At 53.8% G+C, this 27,946-nt stretch overlaps 1 protein-coding gene across 1 annotated transcript; it reads right to left on the bottom strand.

The window, feature by feature from the left end:
* Nucleotide 1: 1 nt before the first annotated feature.
* On the bottom strand, nucleotides 2-27,835 carry MNT (MAX network transcriptional repressor). Its single transcript, XM_074557118.1, has 6 exons — nucleotides 27,630-27,835; nucleotides 18,472-19,033; nucleotides 16,365-16,406; nucleotides 15,576-15,687; nucleotides 2,392-2,584; nucleotides 2-876 (listed from the first exon to the last, which is right to left on the bottom strand). Exons 1-6 carry the CDS (start codon nucleotides 27,700-27,702, stop codon nucleotides 170-172), a joined length of 1,689 nt encoding a protein of 562 aa, XP_074413219.1. The 5' UTR covers nucleotides 27,703-27,835; the 3' UTR covers nucleotides 2-169.
* Between the last annotated feature and the right edge of the window lie 111 nt (nucleotides 27,836-27,946).

Here is a 27,946-nt window from a genome sequence, read left to right as displayed (position 1 = left end):
GGCCGGGCACCGGGGACAGCCCGGGCACCCGCACAGCCCGGGCACCCGCACAGCCCGGCCCCGCCGCCCTGGGCGTTCCGCGCCTCCTCCCGCGGGCCGGGCGTGGTTGGAATGTACGGAGTTTCCTTAGGAAAGGTTCCCAACAAGAGCTCGCCGTGGAGCGTCCCCTCTAGGCCAGCTTCAGCGTGCTCACCGGGAACGACGGCATGGTCACCATAGTCACGGGGTTTAGGACCGTCTGGCCCACCAGCTGCGGGTGATGCATGACCTGGGTTCCCACGGCCGGCTTGGCCATCACGGCCGGCTGGCCCAGGCCCGCCGTGCCGTTCACTTGCTGGTGCGAGATGGTGTGAGCGATGTGGCTCACCACGGGCTGGCTGACGGCCACGGGCTGGGGGTAGATGGGCAGCTGCGGGCCCAGGTGGGCCATGTGGTTGATGGTGGCCGGGTGCACAGTGATGTGGCCGATGGGCTGAGCAGCAGTGGTGAGTTGCACGGGGCTGGACGTGGAAGGTGCAATGTGAGCAATGTGCTTGGTCTGTGGCCCCTGAATGACGTGGTTGACAGTCTGGATGACCGAGGCGTGGGTGGTGGCCGTGTGGGCGATAACAGTCGATTGCACGGTCGAGGCCGCCACGATGTGAGTCTGTGCGGGGACGATGGCCTGCGGCGGGACCAGTGCCTGCGGCTGCAGGGAGGGCTGGGCGTGGGGCTTCTGCTGGATGGACACGTGCGGGGGCAGGACCGCGGGCAGGGGGGGAGCGGCACTGGGGGGGACGGCTTTCAGCAGCTCCGGGTGCTGGCGCTGGGTGAGTTTTGGTAACGAGTTCACTGGCCTGTCATCCTCCATATCTTCATCCATGTTGTCTTCACCCTCTGGAAAACACGAAAGGAAGAAACTCCCATAACAACGCACGCAGAGCATGAACTGGACCAACGAGCTTCCCTAGCAGGCAGCAGCAGCAGAAAGAACGTGCAGGAGGCGTCCCTGAGCTACAGGCTGGCGGCACAATGGCACGGTATGGTACGGCACGGCACAGCCCACTCCTCACTGCCTGTGGGCCAAGGACCAGGCACGTGTGAGAGCTCGAAAACCCAGCTAGAGCAGGGCGCTCCCAAAAGGCTGAGAGGTCTGTCTGGGCAGGCAAGGGGAGCACCATGAGCAGAGGCTGACAGAAAGCACCTGGCTGAGCTGTCTGGCCTGAGGTGAGCTCCTGGGAGGAGGAACAGGGTTTCCTTTCCTGGCCAGTTGTTCCAATGATCGGCACCATCCTTCTGCTCCCAGAGCAGGAAGGAAATTGCCATGAAGAAACATGGCAGCAAGTCTCTCATCTGGTTCTGAAAAATGGACTCTTGTCTAGTCCAGGAACTAAGGAACATAAAACAGGAACATACTAGTCCTGAGATCAAGAAGGCAAGCCTGGCACCCTGCACTGCCTGTTCTAGTGCCAGCCATGCAGCAAAGAATAAACATCTCAGGAGACACAGAAGCAGCAGGAACACCAGGAAGCCACTTCCCCTTCCCAAGCTCTGGGAAGCAGCAGCTTGATGTGGTCACTTTCAGCAGAGGCCACTGCAGAGGGAACAGCTGGCACTTGTAAGGACAAAGCACTGGCACTCCCAACTTCCATCAGACTACACCTGGAGCTGCTCCTACCATCAGAGGTGATGAGCCTGAACAAATTCTGGTCTTCCCTTCCCAGAACCTGCCATATCATCTGCCTGGCATGCCAAGAGCAAATGCTGACTTGAAGGAACTGCTGTAAATGCTTTTGCACTGCTACAGCCTCCGTGTCTCTGGAAAGCTCTACAGCCACAGACTGCCTACTCTTCCTGCTGCAGATCCCTGGCGTGGAGAGAAGCATGCATTCTCCTATCTCACAGAAACTTCTCACTGGAACCGCATGTCAGATATCCATTAGTGTCATTTCATCTTCACTGTGAATCCTCCTCACGCAATGTGAAGGCTCATCAAGTTGTCCAAATGCTCTGGTGATCCTCCCTGTACCAAATCCTTCTTCTGTATGTGCTGAACACCCTCCCACATCCACACAAATACACCAGGATGCCCACTTCTAATGAACAGGGCTGCAGAAATGTGCACGAAAAGAGCTAAGTTTGGAAAGCAGGGATTTATCTCCACAATCAGGTCAGATGAGCAAACCCGCACATTATATCTACCTGACACTCATACACAAGTTTCTGTTTACTTCACATGAGCAGCCGTGTGCTGTTAGCAACATCAATCATTACAAAAACTCCAAAACCTCTTACTTTATTCTGAATGCAAAGAAACCCTGATGCTGCTAAATGAAGATCCCCACCACTCCATGTAACTGTGTCAATGACGTTCCAAGATAATTACAAAAAAAAGAGAGCAATTGTGGGTACCTGATGCTGTCGAGGTAGATGCCTGGTCATCCTCTGGCTGAACTGTCTGCCGAATGATTCTGTCAATCTCCAAGACATCCATCCACTGGCTCAGCTCGTTCTTCAGTTCTGCCAGCCGCTGCTGCGTAGCGATCTTCTCCCTCGCCAGCCGCTCCATCTCGTGCTCGTATTCTTTTTCCTTCCTCTTTAAAGTCTGAAGTCAAAGAAAAGAAAGAGAAATATAATGAGAACAAAGACAAGAATAACCTACACTAATCTGGTCACTCCCATGTCCACAGCTCATTATTCTATACTGCCAGTTATGCTGGTATAAAACGTGCTCAGGTATATCTACACCTGCCAAATGCGGGCAGAAAGGGAAGGACAAGAGCTGGCACATAAAGCATTGCTCTAGTTGAACATCTGCTCTCTGAGGGAAAACTGGTAAGGCCCCAAAACGGAAATGCTTAGAAGGAAAGAAAAAGCCTAAGTACTGACGAGCTTTTGAGCAAGAGCTCCTGACCTAGAGAAGATGGTGGATGGTAGAACCAACAAGCCCCTGCATCATGGGGAAATCCTGAGGTCAAACAGGAAGGAAAGGTGTTTGTTGTCCTCTCCTGCTTATGCCCCCTTGGTGCTGGGAATCACCACATCCATTGATAAGGTCAGGGGAGCTGCTGCATCAGTCAGCACAATACAGAGAAATGTCCCACACTGCCCAGCACTACTGCTGGGAAATACAAACCACACTCCCCGGGGGGACCAACCATTCCAAGGCCTGCTCTATGAGTTTTTAAATCAGTGTAGCACTGCACAGTCAGAGACCTGGTCCCTCAGCCCAGGGCCACACTTACTATATGCAGAAGAGACAAAATTAGGTGAAATCTGTAAAACCACATACAGACTCTCCATTTTCTGAAGTTAAGTTTCAACACTGGGAATTTAAATCCCACACACACTTCTGAAAATACCAGCCACACAGAGCCCACATGGATGCTCGTGTTCCCTCACTGCTGGCAAGCACTGAGCTCAAAAGCAAACCCCACACCTGGCAGAGGACCAGGCTCATGGTCTTCTTAACACATCTCCTTATTTCTCTCTCAGGTTCTCCAGGATGAGTACAATCAGAGCCTGACCTCACGCCTTTCAATCGTTCTGCTGGTGTTGTAGCTCACAGGTTTGCTGGGAAGGACCTTAAAGCCTGCTCAGCCAGCCTTTAATGCAGCCTAAGGCAACGCAGATCAGGGCAGCTCCTGCCAGCTACCTTTGTCCCAGTAACAGCAATAAAGGAAGTATTTTTAAAAGAGCCTGTGTTAGCAGGGCACAACCACTGCAGGTGTGTCAGTGGAGACAGCTCCTCTCCCTCCAGAGCAGCTAAAAGCTCTCAAAACAGAGGGTTTTCAGGAAAAAGGGGCTGTTCTTTCTCTCCTGCTGCTTTTCAAGCCAAACAGGCAGCAGAGAGACCAACACCATGCCCTGGGCAAGCCCAGCAGCCCACTGCAGGGAAGTAGCTGTGGGGACAGCCAGAAAGGAAGGATGGGGACTCCTGGAATCCTGGCTCTGCACCAGCCCTGACCTGTAGCCCAGAGATTCCCATGTGGCTGAGGCCCAAATCCACAGGCTGGTTTTAAAGTCTGTTTCCTGTCGAGTGCAGCCAAAGCATTTTGCCTGACCCAGAAAAGTCATGTGCTGTGTGTGCTCTGATTGCCTAGCAAAGGGGTGTGGGTGAGACAGGGAGTGATGGAGGGGAAGGTGATGAGGAAGGTGCACGCTCCCAGATCAGGTTTAAACACGCAGGACTTGCATGCAACTTGTCTGAATGTCTTCCCCTCACTATGTCATCAGGAAAGAGGCAAGTAGAAGAAAGGCTGAGGCTAAGCCTGCTGTGCAAACATGAGCCCAGTCCCCCTCTGCAGCATCTCCACGCAGGGCACGAGAGGACAGAAATCCCCGCAGCCGCCTCGCGCCGCAGCGGGCACAGCACACGCATATTCAAACAGATCCGGCTTCGCTCCCTGCTGCCAGAGGAGACTCCCGGCACCGGGGGAAGGCACTACTGCAAAGTACGAGCAGGGCTGCTGGAAATTAGTTACAAACTTTTAATTACTGGGAAGGCAGGCAGGCAAACCCTTAGCAAGCACGAGGACAAGAGAGCCAGGGAGTTCACTGTGTCACTCTGCAGGCACTCCACAGGCATGGGGACATGGCACTGCTCCAAGCCCAGCCCTGTGGGCTCTGCCTCCCTCCGTGCCAGCAGTCCCAGCTCCTGACTGGGTGCCAGCTCCCGGCAGCCCCGTGCTGGGCCTGCATGTCCTCCCAGGGCTCCGGCAGGGCTGGGTTCTCTCCAAGGAGAGCTGCTGGGGAGGCTGGAGCAGCACATGGGCTGGAGGAACCCACAACATTTCAAAACCTGTTCTAGGATGCAATTCACCGGAGCTCACTGGGTAAAGACACATCTCCAGGCTGAGCTGCTCTGGCCTCATAATGAACTGGGTGGGATTAACTGGAGCCCTCTTGCCTCTCCTCTGAGCTCCCCTCCCAGCACTGCCCACTCTCTGCAGGTGCACACGGGCTCTGCAGGGACTGGCAGCTGAGCCGGGGAGCAAGAGCAGAGAGCAGCACCCGTGCAGGGACAGGGGCAGGGACCCTGTGCTCTCCCTGCGGGCACACACAGCTCCTGGCACCCGCCTCCTGGCAGATTATTTTCTGCAAATCATCCTGCCTACACCAGGTGCCAGGATTTCCCGTCAGTCAACAGAAAGTCCACAGTGACAGCCAACCCTGAGTCACTGGGACTGCGGTCACTGACCTGCCCCGGCACATCAAAACCTTTAGAGACTCACACTGATCCCCTGGATGCTTTTCTAAAACAGGAGTTTCTGCCAGCACTATCACCATGGATCCCATGCAATACAAAACCAGACGCTTTAAAGTAACATATAGCCACACAGACACTCTTCCCCAAACCCAAGCCTTTGCAATTTTCCAACAGAAGGGGAATGTAATGGTAGCACTGAGAAGGGCAGAGGGGATCCTAAAACTACAAACAACACAGTAATTGAGAATTAAATTTGATAAAATAAATTCATACAAATGCCTAACCACCTTTCCTTTGAAATTTCAGTAAGGCAGAGGCCTGGGTCAGCTGCAGGGCAGGAGCTGCCACCTGACCCACCTCCACAGCCACTGGGAAGGACCATGGCAAGGCGTCACATCTGGGGCCGGCACCTGGGATAGCAGTTAAGGTGCCTGCCAAGATCCTGAAGGACACACACTTAACCTGGCTCATGAAATACTGATCCTGTTTCTCCACAGCAGAAAAATCACTGAAATTACCTGCATTTCTGTTTTCCCACTTCCTCAGGGAGAGGCTGGGCTGGGCTGGTCCCAGGAAGGCCAGGCATGGCCCTCGAGCTCTGTTCTGTTTGCAGAGGGCAGCCCAAAGCTGGGGGTGGCTCTCACTGAGGCCACCCCATCCCAGGCTGCTCTTTGCAAGCACCAGGCTCCAGCACAGACCCTCCTTCTTACGTCTGCATCTCCATCATTGCAGCATTTCTTTTCTTCCTGTTAAGCAATTGGGAATCCTGGTTGCCCAGGCAACTGTTACACTGCAGTGTGAGGAACCTACAGAAGCTATGACTTTAGAACTCTTTTATTTTTCACACTTAAAAAAATTCCACATGATCATCACTGAAAAGAGTAGGCCTTGGCCATGCCAAGGGGGAAGCTGAGCTACCCCAGGAAGAAATAATGGATTTCCTCATACTCTTGTGACTCCATCTATGGCTTTTGATGCTTGGGAGGTTTTGCAAATCAGCTGCTGGCTGTGGTGCAAGCAGATGATGTTCCTCTCTGAGCACTCAGTGCAGCACTGCACGGGCACAGCAGGGGCTGCTCGGGGGCAGGCGGGAGCTGTGACAAGGACACAAGGGCAGTGGGGAGCCCCTTCATCTTTTATTTAACACCAGCAACCAAATTAAAATCCACATGTGGGTTTGCTTTGGCCCCCCTACAGCATCTGATTCTCCTCTGTACCTGTCAGCTCCTTGGCAGCCTGTATGCACCTGGGTTACTGAAGCAAGACCAGACGACTGCAGTGACAGCAAAGGCCTGACACAATTCCAGTGAGAGCTCTTCCCCGCTCTGTGCCCACTATCCTGGCTGGTTTGCAGCCACTCTTTGGTCCTTGTGTGCATCTCTCTGTCATCATTTGGTAAACAAACCATACACCAACTCCTGCTCTCCTTGTATAGCAACAGTCATTTGTCACTGCAAAGAATTTTCCATTTTATAGCCGTCTGTAATTAAATTGCTCACTCTCCTGTCAAGACAGAAATAATGCCCCCAATGCCTTCCCTGCACCTGCCTCAGGAATGCTGCTGGCCCTGTGGCTGGCATTGGAGAGGTTTAAAAGGCCTTATTACACAGCTCCCCTCATAAACATTTTATTAGCCGTTTAAAAACACACTTTCAATTATGAGTTTTCCAAAGCATATTTCAGCTCTTTTCTTCTGTAACACTTGCTGATTGAAAATACCTCATCAATAAGCAATCAGGAGAGTGATTTGCAATTTTGAGCCAGATAATCTTTAACTCTGCTCTGGGGATCACAGCTGGTGCCAGAGAAAGGGACATGCTGAGCCAGGGGGGTCCTCAGTTGCCACTGACCTGCAGGACCTCCAGCACAGACCACACCAGCTGGTCAGGCTCTCCACTGCTGCAGAGCTTTGATTCCTATATGGAATGGAAAAAACCCTACATCCTAAGGACCTTATTCTAGCTGGGACTGCCATGGTGCAGGAGATTCACAGCAGGAGCAAGAATCCACCAGCCTGACTCCAAAAATGTTCCAACCAGAACCAGAGAGATGCTGGGGAACAAGCTGTCCCCACACAGTCCCAAATGGAACCCAAACAGTCCCAGCTGCCAAAACTCCACTGGCCAAGGCACTCACCTGTAGGATCTGGGGATTTTCCATCACTCCTATCAACTCTGAGCATTCCTGATTCGAATGGTGCTCATTTGTCTGTGTTGCTCAGCTGCCACAAGCAGTTTGTTCACGGCCCAGCACCGACACCGAGCGCTCGCCCCAAGCCCACCCGACCTGCTGCCCAGGAGCAGAGCCTGTGGGGGTGGCAAGGCGAGGAGCCAGCTCCCCGGCACCAGGCCAGCGTCCCCAGCCTCTGCAGCCCCCCCTGCGCCCTCCCAGGTGACAGCACCTGCCCGGCCCCGTGTCCCTGCCCGCGACGCCCACCGGCCCCGCTGTCTGCGAGAAGCAGCCGCGGGTGAACCCCGGCTGGTTGCCACGGGAACCAAAGCCATGGTTTCCATGGCAACTGCTTCATTCTGCCGGCTCTCAGAGATGAGATCCCGCAGTGATGCCGGATGTGCTGGTCTGGTACCACCGACAGCAAAACACAGGTGGGGCACCAGGGCACCACCACCGAGCACGTCAGCACTGCGCTGCAGCCAGCCGGGCACTGCCACCACCCACAGCTGCATTCAGGCACTGCCACCACCCACAGCTGCATCCAGGCACTGCCACCACCCACAGCCGCACCCAGGCACTGCCACCACCCACTGCCACCACCCACAGCCCCACCCGGGCACTGCCACCACCCACTGCCACCACCCACAGCCACACCTCACTGCAGCCCATGCCTCAGGAGCCCCTGCTCAGCACAGCACCACAGTCCTGCTTTCCCCAAACACAAGCTAAAATCACAAGGGGCTTGACCCAAAGCCCCAAGATGCTAACAGACTGTGCTCAGCGCCGGGAGAGCGAGGCGAGGGTCTCACCATGACCAGTCCCCAGGGGACTGGTGCAAATGGGGGCAGCCACAGGACAAGGACTTCAGGCTCCCAGAGCTTCAGCCTCTCAAGATCTCAAACTCAAAGTTCACCCCAGGAGCTGAACCAAGGTAAAGCCTGCAAGGTGAACCAGAGCCCGTGGGTGTTTGCCAGCAGCCTCGTGAGCCGGCGCTCCCGGTGCCACGGAGTGCTGCTGTGTCCTGGCAGGTGACCTCACCCTCATGAGCACAGGGGCTCGAGGCAAGGAGCCCATCCTCACTGCGCCACCCACCACTGCTCAACCTGCCTGCAGGGGTAGGGATGAACTTCTAGACAGAAATACTTCCCAGAATAGGAAACGTGCCTGGAGCAATCATGGAAACCGAGAACATGCATTGGTATTTACATTTATCATTTCACACTGATAACTGCACTTCAGGCTCCAGATAAAAAAAGACATCAGGCCTTAATCTGTGATCAAAACTAGGGCTGGAACGTGGCTGTTTGCACCAACCTGTCAGAGTCAGCCTCCTGAAGCACCACACTCTGGACAAAGTACAAACAGTCACTGGGGCAGAGAGCAGGAATGATCCAAATCAGGAAGACAAAAAAGAAATTCAGAAGAAAATAAACAACGAACAAACCACCAAAAAAAAACCCAAAAAGCAAAGCAAAAAGGCAGCAACCAACTGGAACTCACAGTACAACAAAGCAAGGAAAAGCAGAGCCATACCCAGGCCAGTCACTGCCCCATGCTGGCTGTCACCAGGTAAGCAGATGTGGTTTAATTCCTTCATATGACTCCCAAGGACACAAGAAATTCAATTTTACAATAACTGAAGTACGACTTGCAATCACTTGGTGTTTAGTTTGGCCGTGTCTTTTGCTTTTCCTATTTTTAATTTTTAACCAGTCTCTGTTGTTCAGGAAACAAATGAGATATTTCTAATGATTCCAGTGGATTCCAGAAACCCCAGAGACCCTGAAATACCATGGTGTGTTTGTTACTTAGAAAATGATCCTTCCAAAAATTAAAATAACTTGAGAAATTAAAACTTGTTAAATTTTAATTTCAAATTTAATTCTGCAGTGCCTAAATTTAAAAAAATTTGAAATTAAAAAGAATTGTGGGAAATATGCTTTTGAGATTAAGTGTCATTATTTTCTGCAAACCGAAATGAAGGATGCTGCATCTCAAGACAGGATTATTATTATTAACAACACGACTGCTGGATGCAGGACCCCAAAGCTCTTCCCAAGCCTTTGTGATGACACACGGACAGCAGCTCCAGAGGGCAACAGGCAGGTTTACGTCTTGCAGCCACAGCCAGAGCTGTGTGCCAGGGATGAGGAGGAGATTTCTGAGCAGACACTTTATCCCTGCATTGCTGCAATGCCTCTGTATTTTCCTTGCAGGCAGATCTGAGCAGCTGCTGCAGGAGCCAGGGCAGAGTTTTGGATGGGTCCTGGGCGCAGCCCTCCCTCTGTTCCTGCTCCTACACCCCGGCTCAGCCAACAGGCACACGGCACAGGTAAGCTGCACACCTGAAGGGACCCTGACCAGGGACTGAGGGCTTCTCCTGGGAGAGGACACCTCCCAGAACAGCTCTGGCAGGTGAGGCTGGCGCCAGGAGCCAAGGGCTCTGACAGCAGCACTCCCCCTCGCACGCAGCGGGTCCGAGGCCCGGTGACTCAGAGATGTGCCATCCTCCGCACCACCTCTCCTTCCTGTTTGCCCATGCACCTAAGGAGGTCAGTGCCACTTACTCACACCCCAGCAGCTCCACCCACGGCCCACAGAGCAGATCTGGGTCACCAGAGGATTGCTCTCCATCCATCTCCCTCGCCGGCAGGGCCACGGTGGCAGCGGGAGGACACAAACCCAGCTGTTAAAGGCAAACCCACTCCAGCACCTGCGGGAGCCATGAGGCAGGGCTGTGCCAGGCTGCAAAGCTCTGTCTGTCTGTGCAGAGAGCTGGGGCTGCCCCTGGGGCTGCCCTGCTGCTGGCACAGCTGCCCTCCATGCCATGGCACCCACACTGCCCCTGCTGCTCTCAGTGCAGCTCCTCTGCCGGGCTGAGGGGCTGCCTTTGCTGTGTTCCAAAGACAGGCGACTCCTGCAACGTCACACATAAAATAGAGCCCATGCAACCACGCTGTAATTATCACCACTCTCGTTAGGGCCCACGCGCTGTCTCCCCTCCCATGCCAGCTCCCACAGCAGGTGGCAACCAGAACAAGCAACAGCCCCCAAACACATCAGCTACCATGCAGCAGCATTCCCAAACCCTGTGCTGCAACCCCCTTACAGACTGGTTTGGTTTGCACAACCCTGAGTGCTTCTTAAACTACTACTTAAATGACAGCAGTGGAACAGGTGTGGATTCTCTGACAATTACAAACACACTGACAGATTTATAATTCCATTCACCCTTTCCAAATTCTCATCTATAACTAATGAGCGAGACACTTTACAAAAAATCACTATCCCTCTTGGCAACGGTTAAGACAGAGCTCCAATTACTCAACAAGTTCCAAATGCTGGACATTTTTAATCACTATTCCAGGACATGTTTTGTGGCCACTCCTGCAAATAAAAATGCCCTGATGGCTCCCTGGACAAGCCTCCCTACAGACAGGCCTTGCTGCAGCTGGAGGAACAGCAGGGAATTAAACAGTGGGTTTTTTTAAGGTCTTATTTCTTCTCATCACTTTCTGAAATCTACAGATGACACCACATTGCTTGACCATAGCCTACGGATGCTGCAGGCCTTCATTACTGACACTGAGACTCAGGCTAATTAGACAAGATAGAATCAGTGGATCAGGTCAGGTAAACACCATGAAGCAGCACAGCTTTGCATCTGAACGCTGCTCACGTGAGGGAGGCATGGCAGGTACTGATGGACCCCACTCTTACTAGACAAGTTTTACAGAAGATGAGTCTATTCACCTCATAGCTGGCACAGAATAAAAATAACAGTTACAGCCATCCTCGTCAATGTGGGAAACTTAACAGGATTCAGCAGCACAGTTTGGTTTATGCATTTTGATCAATAATCCAGTCACAACAGTGCCTGAACGTAAATGAGTTCTGGTCTTTAATCACAACCACTGTCAGACCTGTGGTTTGTGTCTGCAGTCCAGCACCTCCCTGCACCAGATCTGGCATAGCTGCAGGGCCCAAATCAAGCACTGCTACGGCACCCAAAAATCCACGGGCCTTGTTCTGGTTCTCTACACAGACAGGGATGAATGACAGTGCTCAGGCACCAGTGAAGTGACCGATAAATAAAACAAACTAGAAGACAAAGAGATGCTGTGAATATTAAAAGGAAAATTTAACCAATGTAAAACCAGTATCTGGTCTGTTCACATGTCCACAAGATCAGCTTAAAAAGGGCTTCACAAAGGATTTTTACATGCACTACTTAGGCATCCTTGGATAGCACTCTGGATCATCCTAGCACTCTGGATTCATCCTACCCCAAAGGGAGTCAAATCTGTTGATTACTGTTGGCACGAACAGGAAACTGTATCATTCTTAGGGGCACAACTGTTACTGCAGGCAGTTTGAGAGGACAAGGGAGATGATGCGAGGATAAACAACACCATAAATGATTAGCAACACTAGTGAGCACAGGTAAGTCATAAGGAAATTTCACCTTTCTTGCCCTTTCCCAAGGTAATAATGACAAACCATCATATAAATCCTTAGTTCACTACAGCTACGTTTTGTCTCTAACACTACAAGCACAGCTGCCAGAGGACTTCTGTGAATCAGTAAGCAAAGCTGTTTCACAAACAGAGCCAAAACTGCTCTGCAGGACCAGGCCCATCTGCCGCCACAGCAGCCCCCGGTGCCTCTGTCACACCCGAGCAGCATGTGCAGGGCTTGGGATCACTGCCTTGCTTCCACACCTTCCAAAGACTTTTGCTCTTTGCGTTTTGCATGCCCTGGGAAGCTCAGCTGCGTCTCAGACTTTGAAAGCACCTTGTTATTTAGTCAGCGTTTCAGCTGTACTGGGGAAACTGGCCAACAAGCAGGACCTGCAGCACAACCCAAGACTGATGGGTTGGGCTGGGCTGTGTGCCAGCTGTCCCAGTGTCACCTGGTGACCAAATCACCTGGATGTCATCTGACACTAAATGTACAATAGAAAATAACCCCCAAAACTGGAGGGTGCTCAGGTGCCACAGTGACAGGCACAGTTTGAGAACACGGAGTAGCAGCGTTGCTTAAGGGCTTCAGTTAGCTTCCAAAGATGATTCCATTTCCTAGGGGGAAGGAATCCTCCTGAGAGGGCCAAAGCCAGCCCAGCTGCACGGGCTGTGAGCCATGTCCGACATGTGCCAGGCCGGGCACTGCTCCCGCTGCCCTGCCTGCATGGGCACAGCCAGAGGGGCTCTGGGGAGGACAGGCCTGTCCTCTGCTGGGGACACTGCTGGGGACAGCCAGGGGACAGGGCTCTGCTCTGCTGGGGACACTGCTCGGGACAGCCAGGGGACAGGGCTCTGCTCTGCTGGGGACACTGCTCAGGACAGCCAGGGGACAGGGCTCTGCTCTCTCAAAGCAAGCAGCATTTTATTCTCACTGTGGTTTTTTCCACATCGCCCCACGCACCTTACAAACTTCCCAGAGGTCTCCTGCACTTCCACTCAGGCTGTGCAGGCAGCAAAGTGAAGACCAAGAGCCGAGGTGACCCCTGTAGAACAGACTTGGCTGCAGCCGTGTGCCGGGTCTGGAGCCCACCACGCTGCTGGACCCACGGGACACCCTGCTCAGCTGAGAGCTGCAGCACAACAGCCCACACTGCCTCAGGCTGAATCACCAGCTAAAGGGATTATTAACTTCCAGCTGCGTTGGGCCCCATTTCCTTTGTGCAACAGTGTGCCTAATTGCAAATTCTAATTTACTGTAGCAGAGCACAAGCCCAGGTCCAAGGATAAATTAAAATGACGGCTCTATGGGAAGTTCAGAATTTAACTTTCTGACTTATCTGATTTGATGCAGATACAAATATTTAAATCCAGCCAAGGAAACAAACAGTCTGTTTCTAAGAAGTTGCAGCTGGGAAGGGGGGCAGGAAGGATTCTGTAGGATCAGTGCACTGTCACAGTGCCTGCAGGAGCAGAACAGCCGCGGTGCAGCTTTGGCTGGTGCTGTGCTCCTCCCCTGCCAGGCTCATTTGGGTTTAAGTTTCCTGAGCTTTTTTTTTCCCTTTAGTGAAAAACTACTTTGCTATCCTGAGAGCAAGAGCTTTTACTTTTAAATCTCCTTTGTACAATTGGCCTGTTCTCTTTTCAAGGGAAACACTGAGCCTGAGAGCGAAACACCCGGAGCCTGGCACATGACTGGTGGCCATCCCCACACTGATAGATGTTAGCTCTGTCGAAACAGATCAAACCTGAATTCAAACTGCACTAAAAAAAAAATTAAAAGACAACTTTTGTTTCTGAATGCTGAAATTTCAAATCAGATTTCTAGTAATCTGGGTTTTTAGCACAATTGAATCCCGTGACTGAATCACAGACCCACGGCTTTGGTGCTGCCAAGGAAAACAGTGCCTGGGATACTCCCTGAGCAGCTGCCAGAGAGGATGAGGAGGAGAAGGCAGCGCGGTGAGGAGGTTACACAACACTACACAACGTCACCGCCGTGGGCAGCCTGCCAGCCCTGCCCGGGCCGGGTCAGCGCCAGCTCACACCACCAGCAGGGCCTTGTGCTCGCCATGTGCTCCCCACACACGTGGAGGCGGGCGCTGGTACGGCCCCAGGGCACCGTGACCTTCCCTGCCATGCCGGGAGGGAACCGGGAGGGAACCAGCTGGGCTGCGGGAGCCACAGACAGGCTGCACATACCGACGGACAGAATGCACACCGACCGACGGACAGCCACGGACAGACTGCACATACAGACGGACAGATGGCACACTGACTGCACATACCAACTGATGGACAGACTGCACACGGACTGACGGACAGCCACGGACAGGCTGCACACAGACTGATGGACAGACTGCACGCGGACAGCCACGGACAGGCTGCACATACTGACTGACGGACAGACTGCACACGGACCGACGGACAGCCACGGACAGACTGCACACAGACTGATGGACAGACTGCACACGGACCGACGGACAGACTGCACACGGACCGACGGACAGCCACCGACAGGCTGCACATGCCAACGGACAGAATGCACACGGACTGACAGACAGACTGCACATACCGACGGACAGACTGCACACCGACCGACGGACAGCCACAGACAGACTGCACACCGACTGATGGACAGAGACTGCACACTGACTGACGGACAGCCACAGACAGACAGACTGCACAGACGGACAGCCGGCCAGTCCCAGCCCAGCACTGCGCACCCCAGACTGGCCATCAGAGAGGTTCCTCCTGCAAACTACAACATCAGCCTGCCAAAACCCAAAGAAAGGCCCAGATCTCTAAAGCCCATTAGGCCTCAGTACAACCACACCCCCAAAAACCACTTTTTTGAGCAACACAGAGAGTGGCTGGGTACAGCCAGAATTTACCCCAGCCAAAGTCTCTCTGAGGGAAGTTGTTGGTGAAAACTAAGAAGAGGGCTGAACTGGTCCAATTCTGAGGCATTACTGACTCTCCAAAGCAAAGCTGAAGTGAATAACCAATTCTGAACACCAGAGGGAAATGGTGTTTGAGAGTGGCTGAGGAAAAATGGAAACAAAGTGAGAAAAGATTACATTTTACTGTGGAAAAGACCATTGTGATCAATCCTCAGCACCTTTTATTCCAGTCAAAATGTACAAGGTGTACTAGGTCTCTATTTGCATTGTAATTGCAGCAACTCTTCCAGTTTCCAAATGAATTTTAACTGCCTTACATACTACTGATTTCACATTCACAGGGGACATCTACAACAATTTCTTCTGTGCTACCATTAACCACTTTCCCAAACATTAAACAAGCAAACACTAAGACTTATTTCCCTCCAGCTACAAACACAACTGATTTTTACCTGTGCTTTCTCCCAGATTCACTCCTGGTGGTGCCCCATCTACCTACAGCCTCATGCTGCAGCCTCACATTCTGGGCTTTCCTTGCCTCCAAGCAAATGACTTGTACTCACACATCCCCCTCATCAAAATTCTGAGACATACCAAATTTTTACCAAAATCTGTCTTTTGGTTAAGCAAACAGAAAACTTCCCCAAACCACAGATATTAAAATTCACCTGGGCCCAAAAGGAAACAACTGAAGTTCACTCAGCCTGGGTCTCTTAGATGAATTATCTGCTCCGTGCCATCACCACTTCAGGAAAGGATGATTTGGGTTACCCTGGAAGCCCCAGAAGGGGCATTTCTGCGCACCCCACGTCAGCCCTGGGCTCTGCCCAGCCCCACGAGCGCTGCACGTACCTGGATGTATCGCAAGGCACTCCTGAGGACGCTGAGGTTTGAGGTCTTCTTGTCATCCACGTTGGGGATGTTGCGCTTTAATGTCTCAAAGCACTCTTTCAAATGAGCACGTCTAAAGAAAACACAGTGGGTCGTCAGCTGCCAGGAGACACAGCAGGAACCAATTCCACGGAGGGGAGAGCTTAATTGGGGCCTTAATCCAGCAAAGCACCTACACCTGTGCATAGCAGCCCCCCAGCACAGCACGTCACAGCTGAGCCAGCTCACCCAGCAGGGCCTGTGCCTGGGCTCTATCCCAGCTTTGTTAGGAACACCGTGCAGCCTTAAATAAAATATCTCACCTCACTTGCTGGTGCTTTCACTGTCACCATACTTCCAATTTAGCTAGTCAGGCTTATAAGAGTCTTGGGTCAGAAACTGATGTTTATTCTGTATTCACACTGTACACTGACCCCTCATTTGGGGTATTTTACTCTTTTTAAATCAAAAGAGAGTCACATTGTTATGCACTGTTACTGCTTTGCAGGATCAGGGTGGTTGGGATGCAATGGTGCAGTTAAACAGAACATATTGGGAAGCAAGAAATGCAGAATTAAGCTATAAGAAAGCCAAGCAATACTGCAAAATTCAGTAATAGTCACTAAGAATTTTATTCAGGTTATCTGTTTAAAAAACAAGCAAGCAAACAAACAAAAACCCACCAAAGCCAAACAAATATTGACAGACAATAGGCCAAAAAAAGGAGGGGAATTACAATTAAAAAACCCAAACCCCTGGCTTTCTACGCACCTGTTCTTCTCCAATTTATTATGTACTTCCCTGGTCCCAACCCTGTAACCCAAACAGAACAAAGATCAGCTCAGTGTCAGGTTGAAAACTCCCGCCTCACACCTGTGCCTGCAGCAGTGTCTGTATGTTGAGATGCAAAAGCAGAATCACTGGTTTAACATTAAGTACATCTATATTTCTGCCTACACTGTTTCAAGATAAACTCCATACTTTACACGTGCATCAGAGGAACCAAGCACTGTGCACACAGTGCACAGAAGATACAAACAGGTGTGATGTGTGCGTGTATAGACATGGCTACTACCAACAACAGGGAAAGACACGAAGTATGGATTTTAAATATTTGTACAGACCCAGAGAGCCCAGATTCTGACCTGGTTCTGATCTATGCCTACACTCCAGTGGGACAAGGTTTGTGCAGTTCCATATTCAAGCGTATGGGATTGAGCAGACACTTCCAACTTTGGGTTTTTACTGTGCGTGAAACAACACAGCTGAGGATAAACATGGAATGAAGCAATAAAGGAATTCTCCAGTCACTGCTGAAGGAAAAACCACCGTGAGTTTCTGGTTTCGGGGTTGGAGTCCACCCACTCTCTGAATCAGAGGAATATTTTTAGGAAAAGCCAAACAAATTCATGTTATCTCAGTTTTTCAGCTCAGTTTTTCAGTGATAAGGTACATTAGCAGATGTGGAGATTTCAAGAATCTTTCATACACTGTGCAAAGTAATTATTTGCCTTTGACTGAAAATACAGGACATTGAGGTAATAATATTTAATAAATTGTCACAAATATTTGACAGCATTTTCCCCGTGAAACATTTACAGGCTGAAAAAGACATCTTTTCTGTGCTTATGGAGCAATTCTAAGGGGAGGCAGTGGTGATGCTGTGCTCCACACTGGCACCACAGCCCCCCACCTGCCAGGGCAAAGCTCAGTCTGGCAGCACAGCAGCAGGTTGTGCCCACAGCCCAGGCAGCCAAACCTGTGCAGCCTGCCCTGGTGCCAGCAGAAACCGCCTGCACAGCTCCTGAAGCCACACAACGTCAGTGACGGGCTCTCTCCATCAGTGCACAGACCAACAGACGCTTCCAGCAGCAGACAGGCTCTCAAGATCTCAATCTGCTTAGAGGAACTAAACTGTCATTTTACTAAAGCCTTTATCTTCACAAACTCCTATCTGCACTGTTTCTACGCATTTTGGGTTCTGTACATCCCAATGAACCTTTTCTCTGTCTGCTATACATCTCCACCAGTGCCCATGGCATTCACACACCATCTCTAACACCACTGCCAGGAGCCATCCCCCTGCTGCAGGCAGCCAGGAGAGCAGGGGCCCAGACAGCACCGCCAGGAGGGAAGCCTGCACAGCTCCAGGTCTCTTATGCTGCGGGAAAATTGAGGGGCCAAAGGAAACAGGTAAAACTGCTGCAAAGAAGGGAATGATTTGTTCTCCCAGTCCACAAGCAGTAATACCAGACTCTACTGGGATACTGTGGTCTGGAAACAACCATCTACAGAGAAGGCAGGGTCTCCACCAGCCAAAGTCCTTAAGAACAAGCCAGAAAAACACTAACCTGGAGCAACATCAGAGCCACAAGTCCTGTCAGAGGGTGAGGGCAGACTAAATAGTCTTCAGCCGCTTCCAGCAGCAAGATTCTGAGTAAGCAGGAGGCCCTTAGCACTTACAGCACTGAGAAACTGGTGATCTCTGTCCTCAGAATAACATCCCCCAGATCCCCTTCCAGTTTTCAAGAAAGCTCCCACAAGCAGCAGTGCATTTTGATTTCCCTGACCAGTACAAGCAGTGATCTTTTGCCAAACATAACACGAGATACCACTTGAGATCAGATATGCAGGGCTGGGATTAGCTTCCTAACACAGTTCTGGCCTGCAAAAAAAAATCCTTACACAAAATCTTACAGTGTGGAGTGAGGGAGAGAAATAAAAACCCATCAAGCTAAAAACCCTGCTCTCCGCAATTTGAAGACATTAAACATCCACAGGTCTTGGCATTTCTGATCCAACAACACTTTGCACAAGCAGGAGCCGCTCCAGAGGGACGCAGCTTCGGCTGTCCCTCCTGGACACACGGCGCACTCACCCTCCAATTCTCTTCTTGAGCTCGATGGGTTTCATGTCGTCGGCGGGCGCCAGCTTGAGGGCGCCGAGGGGCGCGGGCGCTGCCGGGTGCTGCAGGGGCTGGATGGGCTGCGGCACCACATGGTGCTGGGAGATGGCCAGCACGGGCGCCGCGTAGTGCGGCAGCTGCTTGGGGCTGCCCGAGGGCGGCGTGGCCGCCTTCCCGTCCGGCAGGTGCGGCCCCGGCGGCCGCTGGATCACCGGCGCCACCGAGGGCGCTTCCTTGGGCACGCTGGGAGTGCTTACGAGGGGCTGGTGGCGCTGCACCAGCGGCGGCGACAGGGCGGTCTGCGCGGCCTGCTGCGGGGAACTGGTGACCACGGGGATGGGAATGACCGAGATGGGAGCTGCCAGGGGCGGCGGCGGCAGGGGCACGGCGCCCGGCGGGGAGATGGGCACCAGCAGTTCGCTCCGGGGCTCCTCTGGGGACAGGGCGCTGTTGGCCCGGGGCACGCTGGCCTTGCCCGCCTTCTTCTGCTCCTGCTCCCTCTCCACGCAGAGCTTCTCATGCTTCTCATTCTCCTCTGAAAGAGAAACACCCACAGTGAGCAACGGCGCATCCCTGACCTTCCCTGAGAGCAGCCTACAACCGGCGCGGGGCAGGATCCCTGAGTTAAAATACCTGCACACTATCCCGAGTGAACCCCAGCTCAATGGACACTGCACTGATACAAACACATCAGGGCACCTCTTTACTGCTGTGGATTTTAATCAAGCTCTTAAACTTGGCTTAGATGTATGCTCCTATATGTTTTCAGAACACCAGACAAAGTAAATGAAATCTGTGTGGCCCGACTAGCAAAATAAACCTCATCAAACGCAATCCAGGGCTCTGGCTTTAATTGCGCGAACATGGCACAAACAAAATTTATTTATACAAGTCCTGTGGCGCCAGTGGCCCTGGCATCTAGACATTGCGCAGCCTTAATCAAATATCTCCAAACCCACCATCCGTGAGGCTCAGCAGATCCCGCTCCTGACAACCTCTGAGGAGCTGCAACCAAAGGTGGTGCAGCAACCTCGGCACAGTAACATACAAATATCTGGAAAATAAAACCTTAATTTATCAAGGGAGGGATTAGGGGAAGGACATGGACAGTTGGGTGTTCTGTCTTATACAATCAGGTAATTCAGAGGAAGCTCTAAGAAACATCCCAACAGAGCCTCTCCCAGGAGAAGCTCTGGCTCGACTGAAACACTGAAGTCAGAACATGTATTTAGGAAATTAGAGAGAAGAGTATGTATGCTGCCATCTGGAATGACCAGGTTATGTTCAATCCCCCAGTGATCTTCAAGACAATCTGTATTGACATAACAAGGGGAACAGGGCCCCACCAGGCACAGAGCTGCCCAGCCCTGGCCACCCCAGACCGGCCCTGCCACTACTGGGACACTTTCTAACCCATCTTTTGATTTTGAAGGGTATGGTGCAAAAACTACAGAGAGCACAAAAGGCAACAAAAGTCTTACTCCCGATTCTGAATGCCCTTTGGTACCTGTGACCGCACAGCAACACTGACCCAGATCCAGCTGACACAATTTCCTGAAGTTCAGCTGCAGCAGCAGCCCGAACACAGCCCAGCCTCCCCTGGAGAGCACGAGCCAGGTCAAGCAGCCAAGGTAAACACGGTCCTGAATGCACACCTGGAGAAACCACCCTCTGGACCGAGCTCTAGCACTGGGGCTGCAGCCCCAGCCTCTGACCCTGCAGCGCTCACAAAAGCTCCATGTGAAATTCGGTCATCAGGAAGGGTTTCACATCCACACAGCACTCCTCTCAGGGCTGCCTGAGACTCACATCCACAGTTTGCTTTCAACTTCTGCAGCACGAGTAGCGTGAGTGAGCAAACGATCTGACTGACTCCAAAATAGGAGGGAAGTTGCTTAAGCAGCAGCTGAGCCTTAAAGCTGCATTTCTCTGTATTTTCTCAAAATATTTCAGGGTATTATCAACAGTTCCTTAAAGGAAGAAGCGAAGCAGTGCAGGGTGGCAAAAACCCCATCAGGAATCCCCTGGTGCAAACACAAATCTCAGCTACCAACAATTTCTGAGTGGTTCAGTTCAACGACATTAATAACTAATAAAGAAAAGCCCTTTGTCTGCAGATCTTTCGCTCCACTTTGCTGCTGGTTCGCAGCCAGAGCCAATGCAATGGCCCTGGCACAGGGTGCATGAGGAAACCCAGCCCCGAGGAGCTGCTGACTCACGGTGCTCCCTGAGTGGCCGCAGGCTGAGCGGCACCGCTGGCCAGGCACACACAGGGCAGAGCCCACACAGAGCAGAGCTGCCTCCCAGAGCTCCAGCTGCACGGGGCTCAGAGCAGGCAGCAGCGAAGGGCTCGCTGGTGGGAAGCCGTGGCAGTGCCCGGTGAGGACAGCAGCACCTGCCGGGGGCTGCAGGTGACACGGCCACAGCGGAGCAGAGCTCCCGGCCCGGACACCTGAGACCTGCACCGAGGGCAGTGCGGGAGCAGGAGCTGGCCTGCAGCTCCCCAGCCAGCTGCACTCGTGGGGAAGGGAGAGAACAGCCAAGCAAGGTTAGAGCAGGCATTACTGATCACAAGTATTTATGTAAATGTCTCTGGAAGCAGGTGCAGCCCTCGGGCTGCTGACAACCTGCCAGCAAGGCCTTTGGTGTTGCTCCCTTGAGCTAAAGAGTTTATTTCAAGGATTTTTTTAGCCAAGATCTAACACTGAAGAGCCACTGTCCTCTTGGGTCTGAGTTACCCATGGGCAGAAAGGACCCATGCTCCCAGCCCCAGCAAAAAGACGGCAGGGCCCTGAGCCGCCTCCCTGGACAGAAAGCAGGTGTGAAGGTGGTGTCTCCTGCTCGCTCTGCACTCACGCCCTGCACACAAACCAAAGATGCTCTTTGAAGAAAGCCCCCCTAAGCTCCATGTTTTCTCACCCACGTTTGGTCACAGATACAGATGAAGAAGGGGTGATCACCGTGCTGTGTGACACATGCCAGACGCATGCAAGGCTCACTTCCTCCCTTGTGGCACACTCAGCACAGGATCTCCTGCAAGCCCATATACAGAAAGCAGCCAAGGCTCAGGGCATCCCCTTGGCTAAGAGGATAGCTGAATCCAAAGGTGCACCTCAAAATTATGTGTAATTTCCACTCGTTCTTCACACTTTTAGCAAGGGGGCAGACGACAGAACAAACCATGGGAGCGAACCAGTCCTGAGAACCCCTAGGGGATCTGAACCACAGCCCAAGCACGAGGGGTCCTGGAATCCCACCCTGGCCACACCACCTAGGCAATGACAGCAACACGGGCAGCCACAGGACAGAACAGCAAATCCTATCCTGGGAGGACACAGAAACAGGGTCAGCACCCCTGACCAGTGGCTCAGTGCTATTTAGGGTCTCCAAGACCTGAGTACACAGCACCAGGCACTCTTTGTTACCTAATAATCTGCTGCGTTTAAATATATCTCGCCCCTTTTGGCTGCCCTGGAAATGCCACCCATCTGTCAGAGCCCTGCTGCCAGGGCAGCCAGGAGCAGAGCCCTCGGGCCGGCAGTGGGGCCTGCAGCAGCCAGGCCATGGCTCAGCCTCCCGGGAGGAGCAGGCTCTGAGGGATGCCAGAGCCCTTGGAGTGCTCCTGCCTTTCCCTAGGGACACCATCAGTACCCAGAGTTCATCAACAGCGTGTGCCTTTGCACAGCCAAGCATCCCACCTCGGTGCGTGCTCAGTGGAGAACATCTCTCACTCCAGGAACAGTGAGGCACCTCTGTGGTGCTGTTTTCTGAAGGGTCTGAAGTGTTTTTCTTAGTGATTCAATGCTTCTGAGAACCTATCCTGAATCCCTTGAACTGCTACAGCCCTGGAGAGCAGTGCCGTGGGTGTCCCTCGCTCTGGATATGCAGCAGTGTCACCCGCAGGAGTCACTGCAGGCTCCTACCAGGAAAGGGCTGGGTACTGAAGAGTCTCCAGGTATTCACTACTCCAAAGGCTGTCCTGGGGGGGACAAGCCATGCCAAGAGGAAGGGCAGGCTGGAGCCTGGAGGTTGGACTGTGTTCCTGCAAGTTCCTGGCTCTGCAAGGGAGAACCAGAAGGGGGAGATAAGAACAGTCAGCAGAACTGGAGCCCAGCAAAGCTCAGCATCAGCCAAGCAAGCTCTGAGTCACAGCAAATGCTGCTGACACCAGAGGCTGCAGCACACAGCCACGGGCACTTCCAGGCCTAGGAACAAGCCTGCAGGACTGAGAACCCTTTAAAATCAGGACACTTCTCTGACTCCTTCTGAATTTTGGTTGACAACAGCACAAGCCCCACTTTTCTCTCCCATCTTAGCTGAAACTTGGCAGTTTGGTGCCCAGCCCTTGGCACTGCTGTTTCTCCACCAGTACCACGGCAGACCCAAGACGTGGCGCTGGTTCCCAAAGCCCTGTGGGCTCCTGGCCGTGCCCCAGTGTGGAGCTGGCTGCCAGGCACGGGGTGACCCTTCCGCAGGGCCAGCGGCCACTGCTGCTCCCAGCGCTGCGCTCACGCTGCAGCCTGACCCCAAAGGGGCCCACTGCTCTCCTCCGCACAGCTGCGCCTCACCAGCACCTCCAACACCAACTGAGCTGCACTCGGAGCACACCGCTCACAAAGGAACCTGAAACACTTCAGCATTACAACTCAGATGTTCACAATACACTACAGAGAAGCAAGAGCTAGGCCAGCCTAGCTGGGCTCAGTTTCAGGGGTGCAGAGACCCCCACCCCACCTGAGACCCTCCCTGCCGAGTGATCCTGCTGCACTCACACCTCATCTGCAGACTGGGTCACCATTCACTGCTAACAACCACAATACTCAGATCTCCACTTTCTCAACCAGAAGAAGAATCAAAAAAACTAAATAAATACCTGGCAGACATTTTTAAAAACAGCTTCTCCAGTCTCTACAGATAATTTACATTTACAATAGCTTTAATAAGATATTCCAGTGCTTAAATGAATTCCTGAATCAGTTCTAGAGTAATTTTAGCTGCATTTTAGTTACAACTAACTCTCTGTGGACAGAAGAAAGAAAGAAAGGGTGAGGATTTAGCAGCACTACAAAGGAAAACAGATCAAGATTGCTCAAAACCAAAACCATCATGGAGAGTCTCATCTCTACAGACAGCCCAGGAGCATCACGTCACCAGGATGCCAAGCGTGCCACTGTCACAGCTGCAGCATCGCACCTTGGTGGGCTGGAGGGATGCACAGCTCCTGTTGTACCTTTCCATGGTTCTTGGGATAAAGTGCAGGAAAGCACTGGCTCTGACAGGCCATGTGGGCACCAACAGCACATGCTGACCCTGCTCCACCTTCCAAGGAGCTGCACCTGGGCAGCCAAGCAGGTGAGCTGTCCTATACAAGATGGGCCTGTGCTTTTCCACCAGGCATCAGCGTTTTTGAGACGGAGACCAAGTAACGCACTCTGATAAAAAGCTTGTATTTCTGTCAGCTGAACAGCTTCTGTGTCACAGTTCAGAGCAAGAAGTGGTGCGGCTGACAGGCAGGACCCAACCCACCCGCTCCCACACACACATGAGGACACTGCTGTCCCTGCTTCTGGGCCAGGGACAGAGGCACACACTGCAGGAACAGTGAACCACGACATGCCTTAAACGTACAGATTGGAAAAGAACAGTCAACATGAGCTGACTTAAAAAACAGTATTATAAACAGACTATGTATCCTTAAAACAGACCAAAAAGTCCACAGATGTGCCCTCAGAAGAAACTCTGAGACCCCACTTCATCCGCTGCTGGCAAGAGCTCTGCAGGCTGCCTTGAGTCTACAGCTCGTGTGTTACACAGCCAGCAAACACACTGCTCGTGTTTTACACAGCCAGCACAGTGTGTGTGTTACACAGCCAGCAAACACACTGCTCGTGTTACACGGCCAGCACAGTGTGTGTGTTACACAGCCAGCAAACACACTGCTCGTGTGTTACACAGCCAGCAGTGTGTGTGTTACACAGCCAGCAAACACACTGCTCGTGTGTTACACAGCCAGCAGTGTGTGTGTTACACAGCCAGCAAACACACTGCTCGTGTGTTACACAGCCAGCACAGTGTGTGTGTTACACAGCCAGCAAGGGAGCACAGACAGGTGAAATGAGTTCAGTGAGTCATGGCAAAACTGGATCTGGCAGATAACAGCCAGCCTGTTAGGTAAGCATGTTTGCTCCAGGTAACATTCCTCGATCCTGTGACAAGAACAAGGACTCACTGCTGCACCTTCATCTCAGGGCTGCACCAGGCCTTGCTTCCACAGACTGCTCACTCTAGCCAGCTTTCTTCTCAAGAAAATGAATGGAAATGTGCAGATTACCCTTTAGAACCCTATCTCCATACTTGAAAAAGAAAGAAGAATCAATTTTGATGGGTATCTGCCCATCAAAACAGGGAGTCACCACCATCACCTGAACTGGCTGCACCAAGGCAGTTATCCCTGGAATCCCATGACAATTATCCTTGCCACCCCCGAGATTCAGACATTGCTGTGTCACAGAGCAAGGCTCTTCCTGAAGTCAAAGTCTAATTGTCACTATGGCACTGTTGTCCTCAGAACTGCAGTGCAGCTCTCCTGCAAGCCTCTGGAAACAGATAAACTCACACAATGTGTCGGGAGGTGCTTTAACCTCCCCTGACAGAAAGCCAGGGGTGTGCTGCCTGGGGCAGCCAGCGAGGCCGAGGCTGAGCCACACAACTCTCCCTGGTGAGACAGAAGCCAGCGGCGGGCAGACAGCCCCACGAGGTTTCTGCAGATGCACCCCAACATTACACTGACGAGATCTGTTCAAAGACAACAGCGAGAGACCACACAGGGCACACCTCTCCTCAGGAGAGGAATGGTGCGAATGAACTGTGCAGCACCGGGAGAGCAGCAAACACAAGATGAGCATCTATGGGAAAAACCCTAGGAAAACAAGTATCAGTTACTTGCAATTATAAAGAAATTTGTTTTTCTTAGATCATGGAACATTCCTGGATTAATCTAAATTCAAAGAAATCAGCACCCTCTAATTCAAGTCAAATGTCTCTGGAGCTTGCACACAACAGAGAGAGAAAGATTTGAAAGGAGATGACCCCAGGCTGTGAGTCTGGGCCCATGTAAACGAGTGTTACATGCTTGGGAGGCACATGCTTACAGCAAGAGGGTTACAGCAGCAGCAGGCACTGCTGTCAGCTGCAGACCCAGCAGCCCTTGGATGAGTTCAGTATTTATTTTATAATGCTGTTCCCAAAATTGATTGATTTTCAGGCCATACGGGACCCCTGGAGTTCCACAGTGTAACTGGGGGTATAACAGACCATAACACTTTGCAGAGCACAGGATTCCAAGGGGGAGGAGAGGAAGAACACAAGGCAAAGAAGCCAACGCAGTCTTACTGTTCTTATTACTTCCTAGTGCTTCCCAGCTGTTCCTCTGCTTGTGCTCTCCCCTGAAATCTTCCTGCCACCCAAAGGTCACTGCAGGGCTCCTCCCTCCCGTGCCAGAGTCTTCCTGGTGTTCAGACTTCCCTGAAGTGGCCACGTTTGCACTGACGCTGCTGGCCCGGCACCCGGCCCAGCCCTTACGCGTCTGTGCCCCCCAGCAGCACGCAGAGCGCGGGGCCTGCAGCAGGCTCTGTGTAACACCACATCCCCACACACCCCTGTGAGCTGCTCCTGGAGCTGAGAAGCCTGCAGGCTGGCTTTTCTGTGCTGCGTTACCCTGCCCAACAGTAATTCCTGCCTCAGAAGCTGTCCAGCACAACAAGGCAGGTCCCTCCTGCTCCTCTGTAACCCAGAGCACAGCTTGTCGGACCCACTCACGAGACGCTCCCGCAGCGTGGGGCGGTGGGATGGCAGCAGGAGGGCAGTGGGATTGGCAGTGGGATTGGCAGCGGGACTGGCAGCAGGACTGGCAGCGGGATTGTCAATCGGATGGCAGTGGGATTGGCAGCAGGAGGGCAGCGGGATTGGCAGCGGGACTGGCAGAGGGATTGTCAGTCGGATGGCAGTGGGATGGCAGCGCGATGGCAATGGGATTGGCAGCGGGATGGCAATGGGATTGGCAGTGGGAGGGCAACGGGATTGGCAGTGGGATTGTCAATCGGATGGCAGTGGGATTGGCAGCAGGAGGGCAGTGGGATTGGCAGCGGGAGAGCAGCAGGAGCTGTCTCCCAGCAGCAGGAGACAAACTCAGACCTGCAGAGGTCGAGCCCCGGTGTTTTACCGCTGCACCGCGAGGCCGGACACCCCCTGTAAGCCCGGAGCCGGGATCACCACAGGGCTGGCGGTGGCAAGGCGACTGTCAGGGGCTGGGAAGCAGCACCGGAGCTGTCACCCAGCCGGCGGGGAGCGCGGACCGGGCAGCCCCTGCCACCTGCGCAGCCTGGGCTGTGCTCCGGGCTCGGGATGCTCCCGGCCCTGCGCGGCCCCTCAGCACCGCATCCCCGTCTGCTGCGTGACTCATCACCGACACAATGGGCGGCGGCACAAAGCGCCGCTCCCGCAGCTCCGCCCGAGTGCCCGCGCCGGGGCCGCCGCGGGAGCGGGGCCGGCGCCGCTGTCCCGCAGCCACGCGCGGGCGGCAGCCCCGCCGCGCCCGCCGCTGCTGCGCGGCCCCGGGGCACAGATCGCCGCTCCCGGAGGGCCGGGGCCGTCGCAGCGGCGCGGGGCGCGGGCGGTGCGGGGCAGCGGGCGGTGCGGGGTCGGCCCCGCGGGGTTCCCCCGTCCCCTCCCGCCGCCCCGGGCGGGCCCCGCAGCCCCCGGAGGGGCCGCGCGGGGCGGGGCCGCGCGCACGTGGTGGCGGGCGGGGCCGAGCCGGTGACGCGCCAGGCCCCGCCCTCCCGCCGGCCGGGGACACGCAGCGCGCGGGGCGGGGGCGGCGGCGCCCCCGGCGGGAGCGGGGCCCGGCCCGGGGCAGCCCCGCCCGCACGGAGCCCCCGCCGCGCCGTCCCCGAACCCCCCCGTACCCTGACACTGCCCCGCCCGCCCCGAGTTTACCCGGGTCGCATGCCCCCGGCAGCGCAAAGCCCGCGCCGGTGCCCCCCCACCCCTCCCTAGTGCCAGTGCCCGGGTAGCCCCGGCCGGCCGCCGCTGTCAGGCGCGGCCCCGCGAGGCGCGGGCGCACGGTCACTCACCACGTGCGGTCTGCTGCTGCTGCGCCTGCCACTCCAGGAACCGCGCCGCCTCCAGCAGCGTCTCGATGCTCATGGCGCGGGCCCGGCCGCCGTCGCTGCCGCCGCCGCCGCCCGGAGCGCGGGCCCGCCCCGCCCGCGCCGCCCCGGGCTCGCCCCGCCGGCCGCAGCGCTGGCGACAAGATGGCGGGTGGCAACAGAAACACAACAGGCGGGCGCTGGCGCGGCCCCGCTACTACGCGGCGGGCGGCGCCAAGACGTGGAGTGGAGTTCGGGGCGCCGCCCGGACGGGACGGGACGCGCCGCGCCGAGGCGGCCGG

This window comes from Zonotrichia albicollis, chromosome 22 (genome assembly GCF_047830755.1).
Source record: "Zonotrichia albicollis isolate bZonAlb1 chromosome 22, bZonAlb1.hap1, whole genome shotgun sequence".
Classification (NCBI taxonomy): domain Eukaryota; kingdom Metazoa; phylum Chordata; class Aves; order Passeriformes; family Passerellidae; genus Zonotrichia; species Zonotrichia albicollis.
The sequence above is the reverse complement of the archived record's forward strand: the minus strand, read 5'-3'. Positions and strand labels throughout refer to the sequence as shown.